Genomic DNA, 19,830 nt, shown 5'->3' with positions numbered 1-19,830 from the left:
GCGGTACTTTGTATATCTAGTGACTTTATTTCCGTGAGAGTCAAGCGGGGTCTACAATAGCACAGATTAATAGACAGATCGCCAAAGGCCTGTCTAAAGAAGAGACCGTCATTTTTGCCCTTTACCGACACACTTTGCCCCTGGTTCGAGTCCAGGCTAATAAAATCCTTTGATTTTACCAAAAAACTTTGCCTTTAATGCGAGTTCAGGCTAAAATCTTTTTATTTTACACGTATAAACAAACACGTATAAATAAAATGATTATATATATATAATGTTAGATTATACCATATACATATATAGAAAGAATAGAGATGTAATAAATATGTACCGGGTGTTTCAATAAGCGTTACAAATTTTTATCGCTAAAAATGTTTGTAGAAAAAAATGTTTCAAATAAAAATTTAAGTATTTCAACGGAGGCATAGTTTATGTCATATATATATATATATATATATACATGTATATATATATATACACACCTATCAATTTATTTAGCTATATCTGCCTGTCTATCTATCAAACTACCTATCGATCAACCTATCTATCTATCTATCTATCTATCTATCTATCTATCTATCTGTCTCTCTGTGGTTCTGTTTCTGTCTCTCTGTCTCTTCTTTCTTTTCTACATTGCATTCTTTCATACACATGCACACGTATATATATAATTTTTTAAAAATAATCTGCATTATATAAATAAAAATAATTAAATTTATAATCTAAAAATATATAAAGATCTTTTATGAATATAATTGATTATAAAGTTTTAGTAGATAATTTTTTGTAATAAATAATAAATGGTTTATATGATTTATTCTTATCTAACTACTGCTCTGTTTTGATAATAATAGTATTATTATATTCAATCTCTAAAATACCTTTATATAAATCATTTATTTATTACAAAGGATTATTTACTTTATAATCAATTATAATTATTATATATATATATATATATATATATATATATATGTATGTATGTATGTATGTAGATTAGGGTGTAAAAATTTTTTCTTGTCCACATTCTAGCTAACAATAAGTTATATGCGTGTGTGTGTGTGTGTGTGTGTGTGTGTGTGTGTGTATGTGTAGAAACAGGCCTATCTTTTATAATTGATTATAAAGTAATTAATTCTTTGTAATAAATAAATAATTTATATAAAATTTTATTTTTAGAGATTGAAGAGTATTTTTGAGATTGAATAGATAGTAACACTATTATTATCAGAACAGAGCAGTAGTTAAATAAAAATAAATTATATAAATCATTTATTTATTACAAAAAATTATCCACTAAAACTTTATAATCAATTATATTTATAAAAGATTTTTATATATTTTTAGATTATAAATGTAATTATTTTTATTTTGGCAATGTAGATTATTTAAAAAAAATTATTATATACGTGTGCATGTATGAAAGAATGCAATGTAGAAGAGAGAAAATAGACAAAGAGATAGAGACAGATAGATCGATAAGTATTATAGATAAATAGATAGATAGACAGATAGACAGACATATAGATAGATAGATAGATAGGTAAATCGATAGATATTTCGATAGACGACAGATTGCTAAATAAATTGATATATATATATATATATGTGTGTGTATATATACATATACAGGGTGTCCCAAAAAGATCGGAACACTGAAAAATCTCGAACGATTTGCATGTGCGTTCTGGTTATTAAAAGAAGATATTTTATACCAGAAACGATATATTCGTCTACTAGTTGCTTTTAAAAATATCTTTTCCTAGAACGATTTGCATGTGTGTTCTGGTTATTAAAAAAAGATATTTTATACCAGAAACGATATATATTATATATATAGACAAACTCCTTGAAGCAAGATCTAAATTGTATTTTCTAAAGTCTTGCATGAACCATGAGATCTTACCGTCGCATTTAACTAACATTGGAAAAACACAATTTAACATTCACAATTATAAACTGATAAATAAATTGACAAGAATACAGCACAAATTCAAAACAGAAATTTTAAAAATAGAAATTTATGATTTGTACAGAGTTGTTGACACTCTACAAATAGAAATATTACAATTTTTACATAAGTTATCCATTTCTATCCCTGTTTATGTATGGCAATCAATAATTATATATCAAAGAAAATCCTTTAACAAATGTAAAGAAAGATTATATAGGATCCACTTAAAGAAATTCATGTGGTTAAAAAACAAAAAAATTAGTGATCATATGAAAAAAATTCAACCTATTCATTATTTTTGCAGGTTAAATAAGGAAACATCACAACCAATCAAATATACTAAAAACTTAACCACTAAGAGTTCTAACGAAACAATCATAGACATCCATATTGATCCCAAATCCTCTATTATTAATGATATTGACCCATTAAACAAGACTAATAATAAATAGTTCATTAATTTAACTAACACAGAAATCCCACCAAAAGTATCTAATCTTCTACAAATGAGTAGTAATTTCAACCTTCCTATCTCCAATAAAAAAACTGCCATACATGAATTTATCAAAGATTTGGAAGCTAATGGGAAAAGAAATAATATACAGAACCTTAGAACTATTAGGAATATTGCAATCCCCCAATTTAATTATTATCTACATAATTTTCATAAAAAGAATTTAATAAATGAAAAAATTACTGATATGTACAATACTACATTAAAATTTTGCAGTGAAAACAATAATATAATATTTACGCGATCTGACAAGGGCAATGTGACAGTTGCAATGGAGAGGGATTTTTATAATAATAAAGTAACTGAACTTCTTACAGATGTTAACACTTACTGCGTGGTCAATAAGAATCCTATCTTAAAAATTGAAAGAGAACTCAATTACATTATCAAAAATTTGCTAACAAAAGGATACATTTCAAAAAAAGAATATTATTTTATGCACTCTAGTGATTCCATACTACCGAAAGCTTACGGTCTCCCTAAAATTCACAAACAGAACATTCCCATCATCTATTATGTGAATATTAATACGGCTCTTTATAATATAGCTACATATATTCACAATGTATTGTCACAAAGCCTTCCCCCACCAAAAAGCCATATAAATAATAGTTTTGAATTGTGCAGGATTCTTACTGGCAAAAAGGTAAGGAATTCAGAAATAATGATATCATTAGATGTTATCTCTCTCTTCACCAATGTACCTATCAACCTTGCGATAAACAGTGTTAATAATAGATGGGAGTATATTAAGTCACAGACAAAAATTCCAAAAGAACAATTTATTAAATGTATAGAATTTGTTTTGTCATCTACATATTTTACATTTAACAATATTTATAAACAAATTTTCGGTACCCCCATGGGATCACCATTATCGCCCATAATAGCTGATATAATAATGGAAGATTTGGAAAATTCTGTTCTTAACTTGATTAATATCCACATCCCATTTTATTATAGATACGTTGATGATATCATTATGACAGTTCCTGAGGAGAAGATTGATTTGATTGTGGATTCTTTTAACAAATACCATGACAGACTCAAATTCACATTGGAATATGAGGATAACCGTTGTTTAAATTTCTTAGATGTATCATTGAAATTAATTAACAATACCATTTTTGTTAATTGGTTTCAGAAAAAAATATTTTCTGGAAGAACTCTTTCCTATTACTCTAACCATCCTTTCTGCCAAAAAAGGCATTGTTTATAACTTAGTAGATAGAGCTCTTCTTCTTTCACATCCAGAATTTCATAAGAAGAATATAAATTCAATCATAACTATTTTACGTAACAACGGTTACCCTTTAGAATTTATTTTCTCCACTATTAATCAAAGAATTAAGTATCTTATTACTTCCAAACTAAATATCTTGACTAATGATAATAATATTACTAAGGTTCCTGAAATAGCTGGAGATAATGAAAAAAAGAATTTCTTTGTTATTCCTTATGTGAATAGCATTTCTGACAAAATCGCATCATCTATCAAAAAAACAGAAATGACCATAGGTTATCGTTGTCTTAATAAACTCAATCGATTTATCAAGGTTCATAAAGATAAAAATCAATTTTCAACTAATTCCAATGTTATTTATAAGATCTCATGTCACGATTGCGATGCGACATATGTTGGCCAAACTAAAAGACGACTTAAAACGAGAGTTAAAGAACATGTAAATAATATAAAGTTAGATTCGTCAAAGCACTCGGTCATCTCGGAACATATTCTTAATTACCAACACTCATTTAATTGGGAAGACATAAAAATTTTAGATTCCGAATCTAATTTTTAGAAGAGAAATGTTTCTGAAATGATTCATATAAAAGAACAAAAAAACGGTCTAAACTTAAAAAAAGATACCGATATGCTTGACGAGTCATATTTTGACATTCTAGAAGAATTGTCTTATATAAATAAATAGTAATAATAATAGGAGTCACGGTTTGAATTCGACACATCATATTGTGACTCTGTATAATGAACACATTGACTTGGCGGAATCTTGACTACTCATCAATTTAAGTAAACACTTCTAATCATAATCAAGATCTTTCATATAAAAAATAACTTATTAATATAAATTAATATATCAAAAAAATAAAAATATACTTACAAGGGACATGTCACAACTGTCCGGAACCGATTTGATTCTCCTTGAAATATGTTGTTAAATACACAAATCTAAAAGACACGTATTTTTTTATACGTGCGCAATTTGAGTTTTAAGGGGTGAAACACCCCTTTAAAGAATAACGGTATTTTTCTTTAGGATCAAATATCTGCTAAACTATAAGAGATATAAAGAAAAAACGTACAACAAATTTTAATGGCTTGAAGAGTACTTTAAAGTTATATGAACAAAAATTTTTTTTTTTTTTTTTTTTTTTTAAAAAAACCCTCACCACCTAATTTTTTTTTTCAAAATTAAAAATTTTGTTTTACCTAATTTAAAGCTTATTTTTTTCCAAATTCAACCATGTGTAATAAAGTTATGTTACGAAATATCATTTTCGAAAATTAATTATAAACGCTCCCGTATATACGCTCATCCGTGCTATGTGCGTAAGTAATTACCGTCGAACAATAAAATATATAAAAAATGTTTTTGTATAATTCTTATTTATGTTTTCTATGTATTTATAACTGCGTATTGTGTATATTTAGATTTAAAAAAAAATTTTTAAATATAATTAATAAGAATTTTTTTAAATATACCCCCTGCTTTCTTATTATTTCTTTAATATTTAATTTCTTCTATAAAAATTAAAAACAATTATATTTTATAATAAAATTATTTTTTAATTGAATCTTGCGAATACCAATGTCGCAATATTTGGCATAAACAAATTTTATATCTTACGTTAAATGAATCATAAGATAAGATTATGTGTACGTGTTCCAGATAAGTTATAATTTTTACAATAAAATCTTTAATACGTTAAAATAAATAATAAAATAAGATTATGTGATGACGTATTTCTGATAAGTTAATATAAATTGTTCATGTAGCAGCATAATTCTCACAGTCGGTGTAGTCTTTTCGTTGTAATAATATCTGTGTAAACTGTTCTTTTATTGCAATAGAAAGCAAAATATAACATCTTTGAATATGATTATCAATCCGCTTAACGTTGTTAGACTTTTATTGGTGTCAATAAATTCAATATATTTAACAGAAACGCCAGTAACTGAAGCAGAAGTGGAATTAAAGGAAAACATTAAAAAAATATTACTGGATAGCGTTTTTCATTATAATGGGGTGGAAGTAACGGAAGAAATATATCTCGATTATGAAGAACCTTATAAATTACATAGTTTTGAAATAATTGAAGATGACGAAGAAGCATGGCATGAAGATAGTTTAAATTCTCATCCTCATTGTTCAAATGATGATACAAATTTTGATAGTTCTTATAAAAGACGAGCTGTTGAGTATTGGCGATTTCGGGACACTGATGAAAACAGTAATGACAGAAAAAGGAATCGTCCTCTAAGAGTAGTACAAAATAAATTTAGAAGAGTTTCATCTGAACGTCAGTTAAGGCGATGGGAAGAACAAATACAATCAGGTGGAAGTCGTACAGAAAAATTATCTTACATCTCCAAATTTACACATGATAAATTTACTGCAGCTGTCGAATCAGGATTCATGGTTCATGATATTGATTTAAAAAGATGGGCTTTACAAGCTCAAGAAGAAATAGGAAATTTAAATCCTATATTTAAAGCATCTCACAGTTGGATAGCAAGATTTAAGAAGTCTCACCGAATTGTTTCAAGAAAAGTTACGAAGTTTGTCACTAGAAGAACATTAGAAGATTCTGCTGATTTGCAAAAATCAGCTGATGATTTTCTGGAAACAGTAAAACCTCTTATTGAACAGTTTGGATCTGAAAATATTTACAATTCAGATCAAAGTGGTTTCCAATTGGAACTTCACTCTGGAAGATCATTGTCTAACCAGGGAGAAAAGAAAGTAGAACGTGTCGTGCAATCCATATCATCAACAACCCATTCATATACGATACAACCAATAATATCCTGTAATGGCAATTTGTTGTCCCCTTTATTTATTGTATTAAAAGAAGCTAATGGTAAATTTGGACCAAGAGTACAAGAAAATTTATTTAAAGCAGAAAATGTTATTGTAAAAGCATCGAAATCTGGTAAAATGACATCAGGTATTTTCCTTTTATAATTACTTTTTTTAACAACCTTATTTTATTTAACAATTTAATAAGAGTCATAAAAAAACTATTAAATTAACATTTATATTTTGTACAGATCATTTTAAAATGTGGTTAGAAGAAGCTTATTTCGCAAACATTGGTCCTAATAGCGTTCTTCTTATCGATTCATGGACTGGACATTGCCCCAATATGATTTCGGATTTAACACCTCCTGGAACACATATTACTACTATGATAATACCGAAAGGAACTACAGGGAAAATACAACCATTAGATGTTTATGGATTCAGAATTTGGAAAAATTTTGCTAAAAGATTTTCAGATGCGGTTTTACTGTTGGAAAGTAATATAAACTTACATGAACGAAATAATATAATAAAATTGCAATCTTTGATACATAATCAATTGTCATCCCCACGATATCAAAACTTATTTAAATATTCGTGGTTTAAAAGTGGTTATACGAATGAAAGACCAGACGAATTCGAAAATCCAGTACACTTTAGTTTAGACGAAACTTTAACAAAATGTGATATCGAAGGTTGCAATAATATAGCTGTAGTAAGATGTTCTTGGTGCAAGAAGTCATTATGTTTGAAACATTTTTTTGTCGAATATCATTATTGTAATGTGTATAATGAGTGAATAATATAAAATGCAAATACATTTTTAAAAAAATCTAAATATACACAATACACAGTTATAAATACATAGAAAACATAAATAAGAATTATACAAAAACATTTTTTATATACAAAGTGATAAATATAAGGCCAACTTATCGAGCTGAATATTCGAGATGTTCAGTCAACTACCATTTATTACATGTATAAATTATAAAACTACAGTCATTATATTATATTAAAACTAACGCAAATTAACGCAAATTACAATCATTCTATAAACGTTTCGACACGTTTCGAAATCATCCGAGATCTGAACAAAATCAGAGATCATATCGAGGCGAACATTGTTGGACAGGACGGATTGAAACACGCGTTAATTGCTCAAAAACTCTCGATTCTGAATAACTATAATTAAATTTCGATATCATGTGAATTGGAAGAATTTATTTTTCAATAATTATACTGAAGAAGACCGCGTGCGGTCGAAACGTTTATAGAATGATTGTAATTTGCGTTAATTTGCGTTAGTTTTAATATAATATAATGACTGTAGTTTTATAATTTATACATGTAATAAATGGTAGTTGACTGAACATCTCGAATATTCAGCTCGATAAGTTGGCCTTATATTTATCACTTTGTTTTCAATACACGAGCGACAATTTATATTAATTTATTTTTATTAATATATTATATTATTCTTATACATTCTACGCAACATACGCAACTGATACATAATACGGGCGTTTATAAAAGAAATATACTACATACTTTTACCCCCTGTTTGAAATTTGGACAAAAACAACGTTTTCTTATAATTTAGATGAAAACAAATATGTGTGTCATTGTTTGGAAAAAAATGGTGGTGAGTTTGTTAAAAGAACAAAAAAAAAAAAATATTTTGTGTTCTAGTTTTTTCTTTCAGTACGCTGACAGTCACGTAAATTTGTTGGGAAAGTCTTAATAACTTTCGATTTAGTAGGAATTTGATTAAGTAAGAGTAGAAATTAACCGTTATTTTCTTTAAACGGGTGTTTTTTTTCTACCCACGTATAAAACTCGAATTGAGCGTGTTTCGATATTTAAATAATATATGTCTTTTTTATGATTTGTGTGTATGTTACATCTTACCAGATTAGGGAAGAACATTCGGTGCGGACAGTTTGGACATGTTAACTTTAGATTAAAAGGAGAGATATTGCACAAAGTATGACTATGGAAATATTTCTGAGATGGTAATTTTTTGCGTGTAAATTATTTTAAATTTCATTAAGCGCACGATTATTTTCAAAATATAGTTTCAAATAGATTGAGACGTAAAAATGATGTCAAACGGTTTAACTAAAAACAGTGAGACTCGTTTTTAGGTCTTTGAATAAAATTTAAAAATTGTGTAGATAACTTTATTAACTAAAGATGGGTAAATTAAAAAAAACAATATCATGTTAAAATAAAAATAAGATAATTCGTCAAATCAAATTTAATGAACAATGAAATTCATTAAAAACATGCATATTTAATGCGGATGAGTTGGCATATTTGATTTATTTAAAAAATTTTTTTGTTCGTTTTTTATTTGTACCTGAAGAAAAATTGAAACACCAAACGTTTATTTTATTGTATTACAAATTGTACTTTACAGAACTAAAGTATTGTGTTGCACATTTACATCTCTCAAATAATTTAATATGCTCGTTATTATTGCCCAGTCTATAGTCTTAGTTTTTAAATTTACACGAGCCTGTCTTTAAATATATAATGTTATTCTTTATTAAATATATATATATTATATATATATTCTTTTATAAACATGTCCTAAGGGTACATAACCAACATGCATTAAATTAATGACGTGATGCTAATATAATAATATAAATATTTTATGCGCTTTTGATAACTCTTTGCTGGGCACGAGCCTTTTACTATATATTTGTATATTATAGATCAAGATATTGAGTTATGTCATTGTTTAAAAAATCAGAAAATTTGTCGGTATAGAAGACGTTTCGGACCCCTGAAGTGCTACGAAAATGGAGTATCTTTGTGTTTTCGTTAGTTATTCTGTACTGAATGTTACGATGCAAGTACACGGGTACAAATTTTGTAGTTGGATATCGAAAAACTTATTTTCATAAGTAATTTTTTAAAATAACCCACTGACAAGTTCAAAATGTGAAAATTTATAAATCGGAACATAAGTGTTTTTTAGATTCTGTTATCGCGACTATATAAATATCACATTATACTGTTGGGAATAATTTTAATTTATATATATTTATTTGTGCATTGTCAAATTTTTCGTGATGATGGATCTATGGATTAGACAAAATGTGCTACAAATTAAATTGTGGTAAAGGAAACAATTCTACGCGTTTTTTTAAGGAATATCGGTGTCTTAAGATTCATAAAGCTTTTCAAAGATGTCTAATTGTGAACATATTTTCTAGAGGTCAGTCTCTTTGGTTTAAATTTTTAATTTTTTTTATAAACGCACAATCTATTTATTATAATAAAACATAAAAAGTATATCTAAAAAAGAATAAAGACATTAAAATATTATGTAACAAAAACTATATAAAAGTTAAGTGATTTTCCATTGTTTAGACATCGTTTTTTAGCTCTATAAGTAATTAAAATTTTAACTAAATAATAATGTAATAACTTTTCTAAACTAAAGTGTTTGTCACAAAAATTAAAAAAAACAATGTAATCATGTTCAGCAAACTAAAAATAAGAATAATTCGTCAAATCAAATTATAATGAACAATGATAATTTCTTCATACGCCAACCACATGCCATAATTTAATGCGGATGAGGTTGGCATATTGTGATTTAGTTGGTTATAACAAATTTACGTTTTCAAGCTTCCGAGATAACATTTTCTCAGTTTTGTCCTGAATTTAAGAAAAATTCAACAAAATTCGTTATTTAGTTGTATAGTAAATTTACGTTTTACGATTCCGAGCTAAAGTGTTGTTTCAATGTTGTGCAGAATTTAAGGAAAATTGATCAAATTCGTTATTTTGCAGTAAATATACGTTTTCACGTTTTTAAATTTTCGACATCGGCTACGTTTAATATGATTACTGTATATTTTTAATTAATTTATTTATATTTCTATTCTTTATATAAAGATGGTCCAAAATAAGGGGTAACAATGTTGAAACAACGATTATTTTAATTGTAATGATCTTGATACTTAATTATAATATATAATAAATATTTTATTTGCGGCTTATTGTTAACTTCTTTGCTGGCACTTGATGCCTTTTACTATATATTTTGTTATATTATCATTATCGAAGCTTTTAGTATATGTAATTAAATTTAATAAAATCAGAAAATATAGTCGAGTATAGAAGCACGTTTTTCGGTACCCCGCGAGTCGCACGAGCTGGAGTACTTTGCTATAGTTTACGTCACGTATACTGTACTGAAATGCTATAGATGCTATAGATAGCTCGGGGTATCGAAACCCGTGCTTCTATACTCGTTTATATTCTTTGATAAAACATATTTTCTAATAATAATTTTTTTAAACATAACTCTCCCTGACAACTTCAAAATTGAAACATTTAAAATCGGAACATAAGATGTTTTTAAGATGTCTTTATCGTGTACTATATTTTAAATATCACATACTATTGTTAATAATTTTATTTTGTATATAATTTTATATTTGAACAATTGTCAAATTCTTAAACCTCGTGATGACAACTGCTCGATGCTATGAGTATATACAACAAAAATCGGCACAGTTAATTAATATCGCGGTAAAGCGACAACAATTCAATAACACGCTTTTTTAAAAAGGGATTATATGGTGTCTTAAAACTGTCATAAAGTCTTTTTAAAGATGTCTCAATTTTGAACATTATCCTCTCTCTCTTGGTCGAGTCTACGCTTTGGATTTTATTAACATTTTTAATCTATTTTTATAATACAAACAATATAAATAATTTAATGTATAAATAGAAACCTAATAAAAAGGTATATCTAACGAAAGAGAATAAGATCATTAAATATAATGAAAAAAATATATTAAAAGTTAGTTATTTTCCATTTTTATTTTGTTAATTTTTTTATTCTATTATGTAATTAATCCATTTTTACTAAATATATTATTAATTAATTTTCTAAACTAAAGGTGTTTTGTTCACATATACAGATTGTGAAAATTAAATAAATTGACATTATCGCCCATAATAGCTGATTTAATAATGGAAGATTTGGAAAATTCTGTTCTTGACTTGATTAATATCGACATCCCATTTTATTGTAGATACGTTGATGATATCATTATGACAGTTCCTGAGGAGAATGTTGATTTGATTGTGGATTCTTTTAACAAATACCATGACAGACTCAAATTCACATTGGAATACGAGGATAACCGTTGTTTAAATTTCTTAGATGTATCATTGAAATTAATTAACAATACCATTTTTGTTGATTGGTTTCAGAAAAAAACATTTTCTGGAAGAACTCTTTCCTATTACTCTAACCATCCTTTCTGCCAAAAAAAGGCATTGTTTATAACTCAGTAGATAGAGCTCTTCTTCTTTCACATCCAGAATTTCATAAGAAGAATATAAATTCAATCATAACTATTTTACGTAACAACGGTTACCCTTTAGAATTTATTTTCTCCACTATTAATCAAAGAATTAAGTATCTTATTACTTCCAAACTAAATATCTTGATTAATGATAATAATATTACTAAGGTTCCTGAAATAGCTGGAGATAATGAAAAAAAGAATTTCTTTGTTATTCCTTATGTGAATAGCATTTCTGACAAAATCGCATCATCTATCAAAAAAACAGAAATGACCATAGGTTATCGTTGTCTTAATAAACTCAATCGTTTTATCAAGGTTCATAAAGATAAAAATCAATTTTCAACTAATTCCAATGTTATTTATAAGATCTCATGTCACGATTGCGATGCGACATATGTTGGCCAAACCAAAAGACAACTTAAAACGAGAGTTAAAGAACATGTAAATAATATAAAGTTAGATTCGTCAAAGCACTCGGTCATCTCGGAACATATTCTTAATTACCAACACTCATTTAATTGGGAAGACATAAAATTTTAGACTCCGAATCTAATTTTCAGAAGAGAAATGTTTCTGAAATGATTCATATAAAGGAACAAAAAAACGGTCTAAACTTAAAAAAGATACCGATATGCTTGACGAGTCATATTTTGACATTCTAGAAGAATTGTCTTATATAAATAAATAGTAATAATAATAGGAGTCACGGTTTGAATTCGACACATCATATTGTGACTCTGTATAATGAACACATTGACTTGGTGGAATCTTGACTACTCATCAATTTTAAGTAAGCAATTCTAATCATAATCAAGATCTTTCACATAAAAAATAACTTATTAATATAAATTAATATACAAAAAAATAAAAATATACTTAGACAAACACGGTGAAATACACTACAATGATGAACTTACTCGGAAATATGCTTGATGATGAGGACTAACTTTCTGATGCTGGATAACATCTAAATGTTTCAATTCTCATATCAAGCGGTTCTGACGATATTTTCAACTAATAATGTTCAAAAGGATTGATGACGTGGAATGGACTGTCAACTTGTTCTACTAACAACAGTGAGCTCGTTTACATGTTTTTTGACATAATTAAAAAGTTTACCATCTCAATTAAAAAATGGTTAGCCGATTAGAAACAATATCTATTTTAATTAATGATATAAGCGTAACCCAATTTAAATTTATTGACTCATCAAACCAAAGGTTCATTAAAAAATAGACTCTAATGCGTAATATATCATAATTTTATTTAAAAGAATTTTTTATTGTTTTTTTATATTTACTGAAGAAGGCTGAGGTAACAGCCAAAACGTTTATTTTTTATTATCATTGTATTTACTAAGAAATAAATTAATTATGTGTTGACATTACATCTCTCACTAATTTTAATATGCTCGTTATAGTTGGCCCTGTCTTTCTAAATCTTAATTTTATAATATTACACGAGCCTTGTCTTTAAACATCTAATTGTATTCTTTATTAAATTTAAATTACTTGTTATAGCTGTATAATATGTTATTTGATAACATTGTATTTATATGTAGTATTATTGTTCATAGTATTATTATGATGTATTAGATACATTTTAATTACCATTTAAAATAACAGATTTTAAATTTTATTTTTTTTGCAGTAAAATTAAATAATTTTCTGTTAAATAATTCTTTGAATATATTCTTCGAGAATATATTAATATGTTATTGCAAAATAAAATTTATTTTCTGAAAATTTATTATTTATGCAACAATTATTTAGTATGATTTTTAAAAGTTTATGAAAATATTTTTTATTTTATTTACAGGTGGCCTACCGCGAAGAAATTTCATGACAAACATTATAAGGAAAATGAAAAGGTGGACTCTGTAGAGATGGCAGAAAAGGATAAAAGAAGCATAGACTTTATAGAAACAGGCATAAATTGTGTGAAACAATTGCAAGCTTATGTGTCTGATATTATTCATAAACAATATGAAAAAAAAGATTACTATGATATCGATAATTTAGTACAATTACAAGACGTATTTTATTTAGATAAAAGTTTGAAATATGAATTATTTAAAATAATATATAAGCCTGAACATTACATAAAATATTATTTCTTTATGGACGAGATAAAAAAATTGCTTAACCAATCTCCACGGTAAGATGCTCAAAATATACATACATATATATATACATATATATATATATGTATCATATATATATATATATATATATATATATATATATATACATACATATATATATATGTATGTATACATATATATATATATATATGTATAGTACTATTAATTATATAAATTAATATACTTATTAATTAATATGTAAATTTTTTAGAAGAGTTGGTTGCGATCTAACTAAAAGATATTGCTACGAAAAAATCTTTCATTATATTAAGCAAACGTTTGTTAAAAAAGCGGTGGCTTAGATTTGTAAAACTACCTAACCAGCTTTTGGAAAAGGCAGCAACTATTATGTCCACAGTCTGTTCAACTTGAAAAAAAGTACGTTACTCATGCGTAAAAGAATCTCTGGATAATATCGCACAACAGGTACTAAATTATCTCAAAGAAAAACATCCTAATCATTCGATATTTTCGACGCCTGCTGAAATCTTTACCTATTGGAAAAATAATAATATAGACGAAAATCATTGGTCCGAAGCGGAAGGGACGCAGATTATGGAAACACTCGAAGAATATAATTTGGCGAATTAAACTTTTGGTGCGATTTTGAATTCTCGAATGAATTCCAAGAAAACATAAGTATAGATAGTGTAAGTTATTTTGGACAATAATACTATGTTATAATTATGATATAAATTTAACATATATAAGACAGGCAATAAGAGCCAAATCGCGGATGACAGTGCGTTATCCTAAACAAAACTAAATTTTTTCGTTAGAATTAAATACCTGTGCACAAGGCACCAAATTTTACTTGGACACGGCCAAGATATAAAATTGGAATAATCTCTACAAGAGATTTTTAATTCCATGTATCCCCTATTCCCCCTAAAGAAATAAATGCGAGAGAAAAATATAGATCCGAAAGTCGCAGAATCGGGAATCGAACCCGAGACCTTCGCTTGCCGGGCGACTGCTCTTCCAACTGAGCTATTCAGATCCTTTCGATTCTATATTTTTCTCTGTTATATATATTAATGTTGGTAAACAAACGCCTTTAAGCCAGCGTGTATAAATTAAGAGTTTAACTAGCTCTGTAATATAAATATAAAGTCAGTTGAAAGCTCAGTTGAAAGAGCAGTCGCCCGGCAAGCGAAAGGTCTCGGGTTCGATTCCCGATTCTGCGACTTTCGGATCTATATTTTTCTCTCGCATTTATTTCTTTAGGGGGAATAGGGGGATACATGGAATTAAAAATCTCTTGTAGAGATTATTCCAATTTTATATCTTGGCCGTGTCCAAGTAAAATTTGGTGCCTTGTGCACAGGTATTTAATTCTAACGAAAAATTTAGTTTCGTTTAGGATAACGCACTGTCATCCGCGATTTGGCTCTTATTGCCTGTCTTATATATGTTAAATTTATATTTATATTACAGAGCCTAGTTAAACTCTTAATTTATAATTATGATCTTTGTTATGTATGAGCATAGTTCATATATTAAAAATACTCCCGCTCTAATTAATTCTGTATTCTAATTCTGCTATAGGTCTTGAAACATAAATGGTGTAAGAAATAATTATATTAATAATATATCATAGCGGGCTAGAAGACTTGGTTTACGTTGCGATGTAATAAAATTTTTTTATGACTGCTACAGTATATTTTGGAAACCAAAAATAGTGGGTATAATATTAAATGTAGATTTATCTGAAGTCGAAATTTTTACTTTATACACACACTCACAGATATGATTTTATTGTTTACAGTGCCACGAGGAGTTTAGAAAACGCGAGATGTTTCAGAATAGTACCTGGGATATTTCCAGATTGTCTTGAGAATATGCTAGGGATGTTTCCAAGAGAATTTAAGAAACCTTATAAGATAAAATCTATAGAGGTTGTCAAATACTAATATTTACATAATTTGTATTAATTTTATCACTTGTTTTAATATACAGTTTTGGCCAGAGTTAATAAAATACGCTTTATCTCAGATAGCCAAGCGTTCCTTGTCATAGAAAGAAAATCATTGTTTGGCACAAGTTTTCATTCAATTGTCATTATGTTGCTATCATCGAGATAATAGTAATTTCGTTTAGATTAACATAAAGGCAACTATATAATAATTAAATGCTCTTAAATTCAAATAAAGTATTACACATATAAAAGGCTAATAAGAGCAAGTAATATATATTACGGTTTAAAAAACTTATTTATTACATTTAATCAGTTTGTACTGATAGAAATTTCCTTTTCCTCTGGGGCCGTTCTACGACAAAAGGATTACCCTACGCCCTTTTTGTTTATTTTACAACTAAAATTGTCACCCCTAAATTTTGAAATTTTTTTAAATTACATTTTTATCCCAATTTGTTAAGAAAAATTGTTTCATAACGCCCTTGTTTGGGGATCTTATAATTAGGGTTTTAAAAAAAATTTTTTTTTAATTTTGGGAAAAAAAATTTTTTTTTTTTTTCCCCCCCGGGGGAAAAAAAAAAAACCCCCCCGGGGGGGGGAGAGTATTTTTAAATTTTTTTTTCCCCCGGGGTTTTAAAAAAAGGGTTTTTTCCCGGGGGGAAAAAAATTTTTTTGGGGGGTTTTTTTTTTGGGGGAAATTTTGGGGGGGAAAAAAATTTTTTTTTTGGCCCTTTTTTTTTTCCCCCCTTTTTTTTTTTTTTGGGGTTTTCTTTTTTTTTATTTTTTAATTTTTGGGTTTTTTTCCAAATTTACCGGGTTTTTCCCCTTTTAAAATTTTAAAGGGGAAATTTTGGAAAAAAAAATTTTTTTTTTTTTTTTTTTCCCCCCCCCCTTTTTTTCCCCTTTTTTTCCCCCTTTTTTTTCCCGGGTTTTTAAAAAAAAACCCCCCCTTTTTTTTAAAAATTTTTAACCTTTTAAGCCCCCCAAAATTTTTAAACCCCAATTTTTTTCCCCCCCCAAAAAAATTTTTCCCCCCTTTTTAAAAAAACCCCCAAAACCCCCTTTCCCCTTTTTTTTCCCCCCAAAAAAATTTTTTTTTTTAAAAAAAAATTTTTTCCCCCCCCCCCCCAAAAAAATTTTTTTTTTTAAAAATTTTTTTTTTAAAACCCCCCCCCCTTTTCCCCCAAAAATTTTTTTAAAAAAAGGGTTTTTTTTTTTAACCCCTTTTCCCAAGGGGGAAAATGGGGGGGTTTTTTTTTTGGTTTTTAAAAAAAAAAAGGGGGAAAAAAGGGTTTTTTTCCCCCAAAAATTTTTTTAAAAAAAAATTTTTTTTTAAAAAATTTTTTTATTTCCTTTTTTTAAAAAAGGGCCCCCCCAAAAAATTTTTTTTTTTTTTTTGGCCCTTTTTTTTAACCAAATTTTTAAAAAAGGTTTTTAAAAAAAAATTTTTTTTTAAAAAGTTTTTAAAAAAAATTAAAAATTAAAAAAAATTTTTTTAAAAAAAAAAAAAATTTTTTTAAAAAGGGGGGAAAAAAAAAAAAAAAAATATATTTTATTTTTAAAAAAAAAGGGGGCAAATTTAAAAAAATTGATTTAAAAAATTTTTTTAAAAATTTTTAAAAAAAAATTTTTAAAAAATTTTTTTTTTTTTAAAAAAAAAAAACTTTAAAAAAAACCCTTCCTTTTAAAAAACCCCAAAAAAAAAAATAATTTAACCCCCAAAAAAACCCAAAAAAAAATTTTTTTTTTTCTTTTAAAATTTTTTCCCCCCCAAAAATGTTTTTTCCCCCCCCTTTTTTTTTTAAAAAACCCTTTTTTTAAAAACCCCAAAAAAAAAAATTTTAAAAAAATTTTTTAAAAAAAAAAAAAATTTTAAAAAAAAAAAAATAAAACCTTTTTTTTTTTTTAAAAAAAAAAAAAAAAAAAATTTTTTTTAAAATTTTTTTTTAAAAAAATTTTTTTAAAAAAAAAAATTTTTTAAAAATTTTTTTTTTTTAAAAAAATTTTTAAAAAAAATTTTTTTTAAAAAATTTTTTAAAAAAAAAAAAAAAAAATTTTTAAAAAAAATGTTTTTTAAAAAAAGGGGTTTTTAAAAAAGGGGGGGGAAAAAAAAAAAAATTTTTTTCCAAAAAAGGAAAAAAAAAAATTTTTTTTTTTTTTGGGTTTTACCTTAATTTAAAAACCCTTTTTAAACCCAAAAATTTTTTTTTAAAAGGAAAAAAAATTTTTTTTTTTTTTTTAAAACCCCCCAAAAAAATTTTTTTTTTAAAAATTTTTTTTTTTTTTTTTAAAAAATTTTTTTCAAAAATTTTTTTTTTTTTTTTTTTAAAATTTTTTTAAAATTTTTTTTTCCTTTTAAAGGTTTTTCAAAATTTTTTAAAAAATTTTTTTTTATTTTTTTTTTCCCTTTTTTTTTTGGGGAAAAAAATTTTAAAAAATTTTTTTAAAAAAAAAATATTTTAAAAAAAACTTAAATTTAAAAAAAAAAAAAATTTTTTAAAATTTTTTTTTTAAAAATTTAAAAATTTTTTTTTTTAAAAAATGTTTTAAAAAATTTTTTTTTTAAAAAAAAAAAAAAAAAAAAAAAAATAAATTTTAAAAAAAAAAAAATTTTTTTTTTTGGGGGGGAAAAAGGGGAAAAAAAAAAAAAAAAATTTAAAATTTTTTAAAAAAAGGCCGGGGGCGGGAAATTTTAAAAAATTTTAAAAATTTTTTTTTAAAAAAAAAAAAAGGGAAAAATTTTTTTTTTTTTTTTTTAAAAAAAAAAACAAATTAAAAATTTTTTGGTTTTTTTTAAATTTTTTTTTTTAAAAATTTTTTTTTAAAAAATTTTTTTAAAAATTTTTTTTTTTTAAAAAAAAAAAAAAATTTTTTTTAAACCTTTTTTTTCCCCAAATTTTTTTTAAAAAAAAAAAAAAAAATTTTAAAATTTTTTTTTCCCCCTTTTTTTTTTTGAATTTTTTTTTTTTTAAATTTTGGGTTTTTTTTTTTTAAAAAAAATTTTTTTTTTTTTAAAAAAAAAAAAAATTTTTTTTTTAAAAAAAAAAAAAAACCCTTTTAAACCCCCAAGGGGGGAAAAAAAGGGAAATTTTTTTAAAAAAAAAAAAAAAACCCCCCGGGGGAAAACCCCCTTTTTTTTTAAAAAAAAATTTTTAAAAAAAAAAAAAAAAAAAAAAAAGATTGGGGTTTTCCCAAAAAATTTTTAAAAAAAGGAAAGTTAAATTAAAAAAAAAAATTTAAAACAAAAAAAAAAAAGGGGGGTTTTAAAAGTTTTTTAAAAATTTTTAAAAGGAAATTTTTTTTTTTTAAAAGGGAAAAAAGGTTTTTTTTTTTATTTTAAATTTTTTTTAAAAAATTTAAAAAAAGGGTTTTTTTTTCCCCAAAATTTTTTAAAAAAAAAAAATTTTTTTTTTTTTTTTTTTGTTCCCTTTTAAAAAAAAAAAAAAAAAAAAAATTTAAAAAAAATTTTTTTTCCAAAATTTTTAAAAAAAAATTTGTTAAAATTTTTAATTTCCTTTTTGGGGGGCCCAAAAACCCCCAAAAATTTTCCTTTAAATTTTTTTTAAAAAAAAAAAAAAAATTTTTTAAAAACCCCTTTCCCCAAAAAAAAACCCCCCTTCCCCTTTTTTTTTCCCCCGCCCCTCCCAAAGGGAAAAATTTTTAAAAAACATTTTTTTTTTTTTTTAAAATTTTTTTTAAAAAATTTTTTTTAAAAAAAAAATTTTTTTTTAAAAAAAAAAAAAACCCAAATTTAAAAAAGGGAAAAAAAAAATTTTGAAAAAAATTTAAAAAAAGGGTTTTTTTTAAAAAACCCCCCCCCCCCGGGGGGGGGGGGTTTTTTTAAAGGGGGTTTTTTTTCCCCCCCTTTTTTTGGGGGGTTTTTTAAATTTGGGCTTTTTTTTTTTTTTTAAAA

At 25.7% G+C, this 19,830-nt stretch overlaps 1 protein-coding gene across 1 annotated transcript; it reads left to right on the top strand.

Moving 5' to 3' along the window:
• Positions 1-5,382: 5,382 nt before the first annotated feature.
• Positions 5,383-14,590, top strand: LOC146724924 (uncharacterized). Its single transcript, XM_085487952.1, has 4 exons — positions 5,383-6,659; positions 6,763-7,300; positions 13,675-13,891; positions 14,426-14,590. Exons 1-4 carry the CDS (start codon positions 5,588-5,590, stop codon positions 14,588-14,590), a joined length of 1,992 nt encoding a protein of 663 aa, XP_085344078.1. The 5' UTR covers positions 5,383-5,587.
• The last annotated feature ends 5,240 nt before the right edge of the window (positions 14,591-19,830 follow it).

This window comes from Nylanderia fulva, unplaced genomic scaffold (assembly GCF_048542155.1).
Source record: "Nylanderia fulva isolate GAGA-0341 unplaced genomic scaffold, ASM4854215v1 Scaffold110, whole genome shotgun sequence".
Lineage (NCBI taxonomy): Eukaryota > Metazoa > Arthropoda > Insecta > Hymenoptera > Formicidae > Nylanderia > Nylanderia fulva.
Note: the sequence above shows the minus strand (reverse complement) of the source record. Positions and strands in the feature narration are given on the sequence as shown.

Bases quoted from the DNA above. Each gene is read 5' to 3' on its own strand.
- LOC146724924 (XM_085487952.1), top strand. From the start codon at position 5,588: ATGATTATCAATCCGCTTAACGTTGTTAGACTTTTATTGGTGTCAATA. The intron at 6,660-6,762 runs GTATTTTCCTTT...TATTTTGTACAG, and splicing joins ATCTGGTAAAATGACATCAG to ATCATTTTAAAATGTGGTTA. The intron at 7,301-13,674 runs GTATAATGAGTG...TTTTATTTACAG, and splicing joins GAATATCATTATTGTAATGT to GTGGCCTACCGCGAAGAAAT.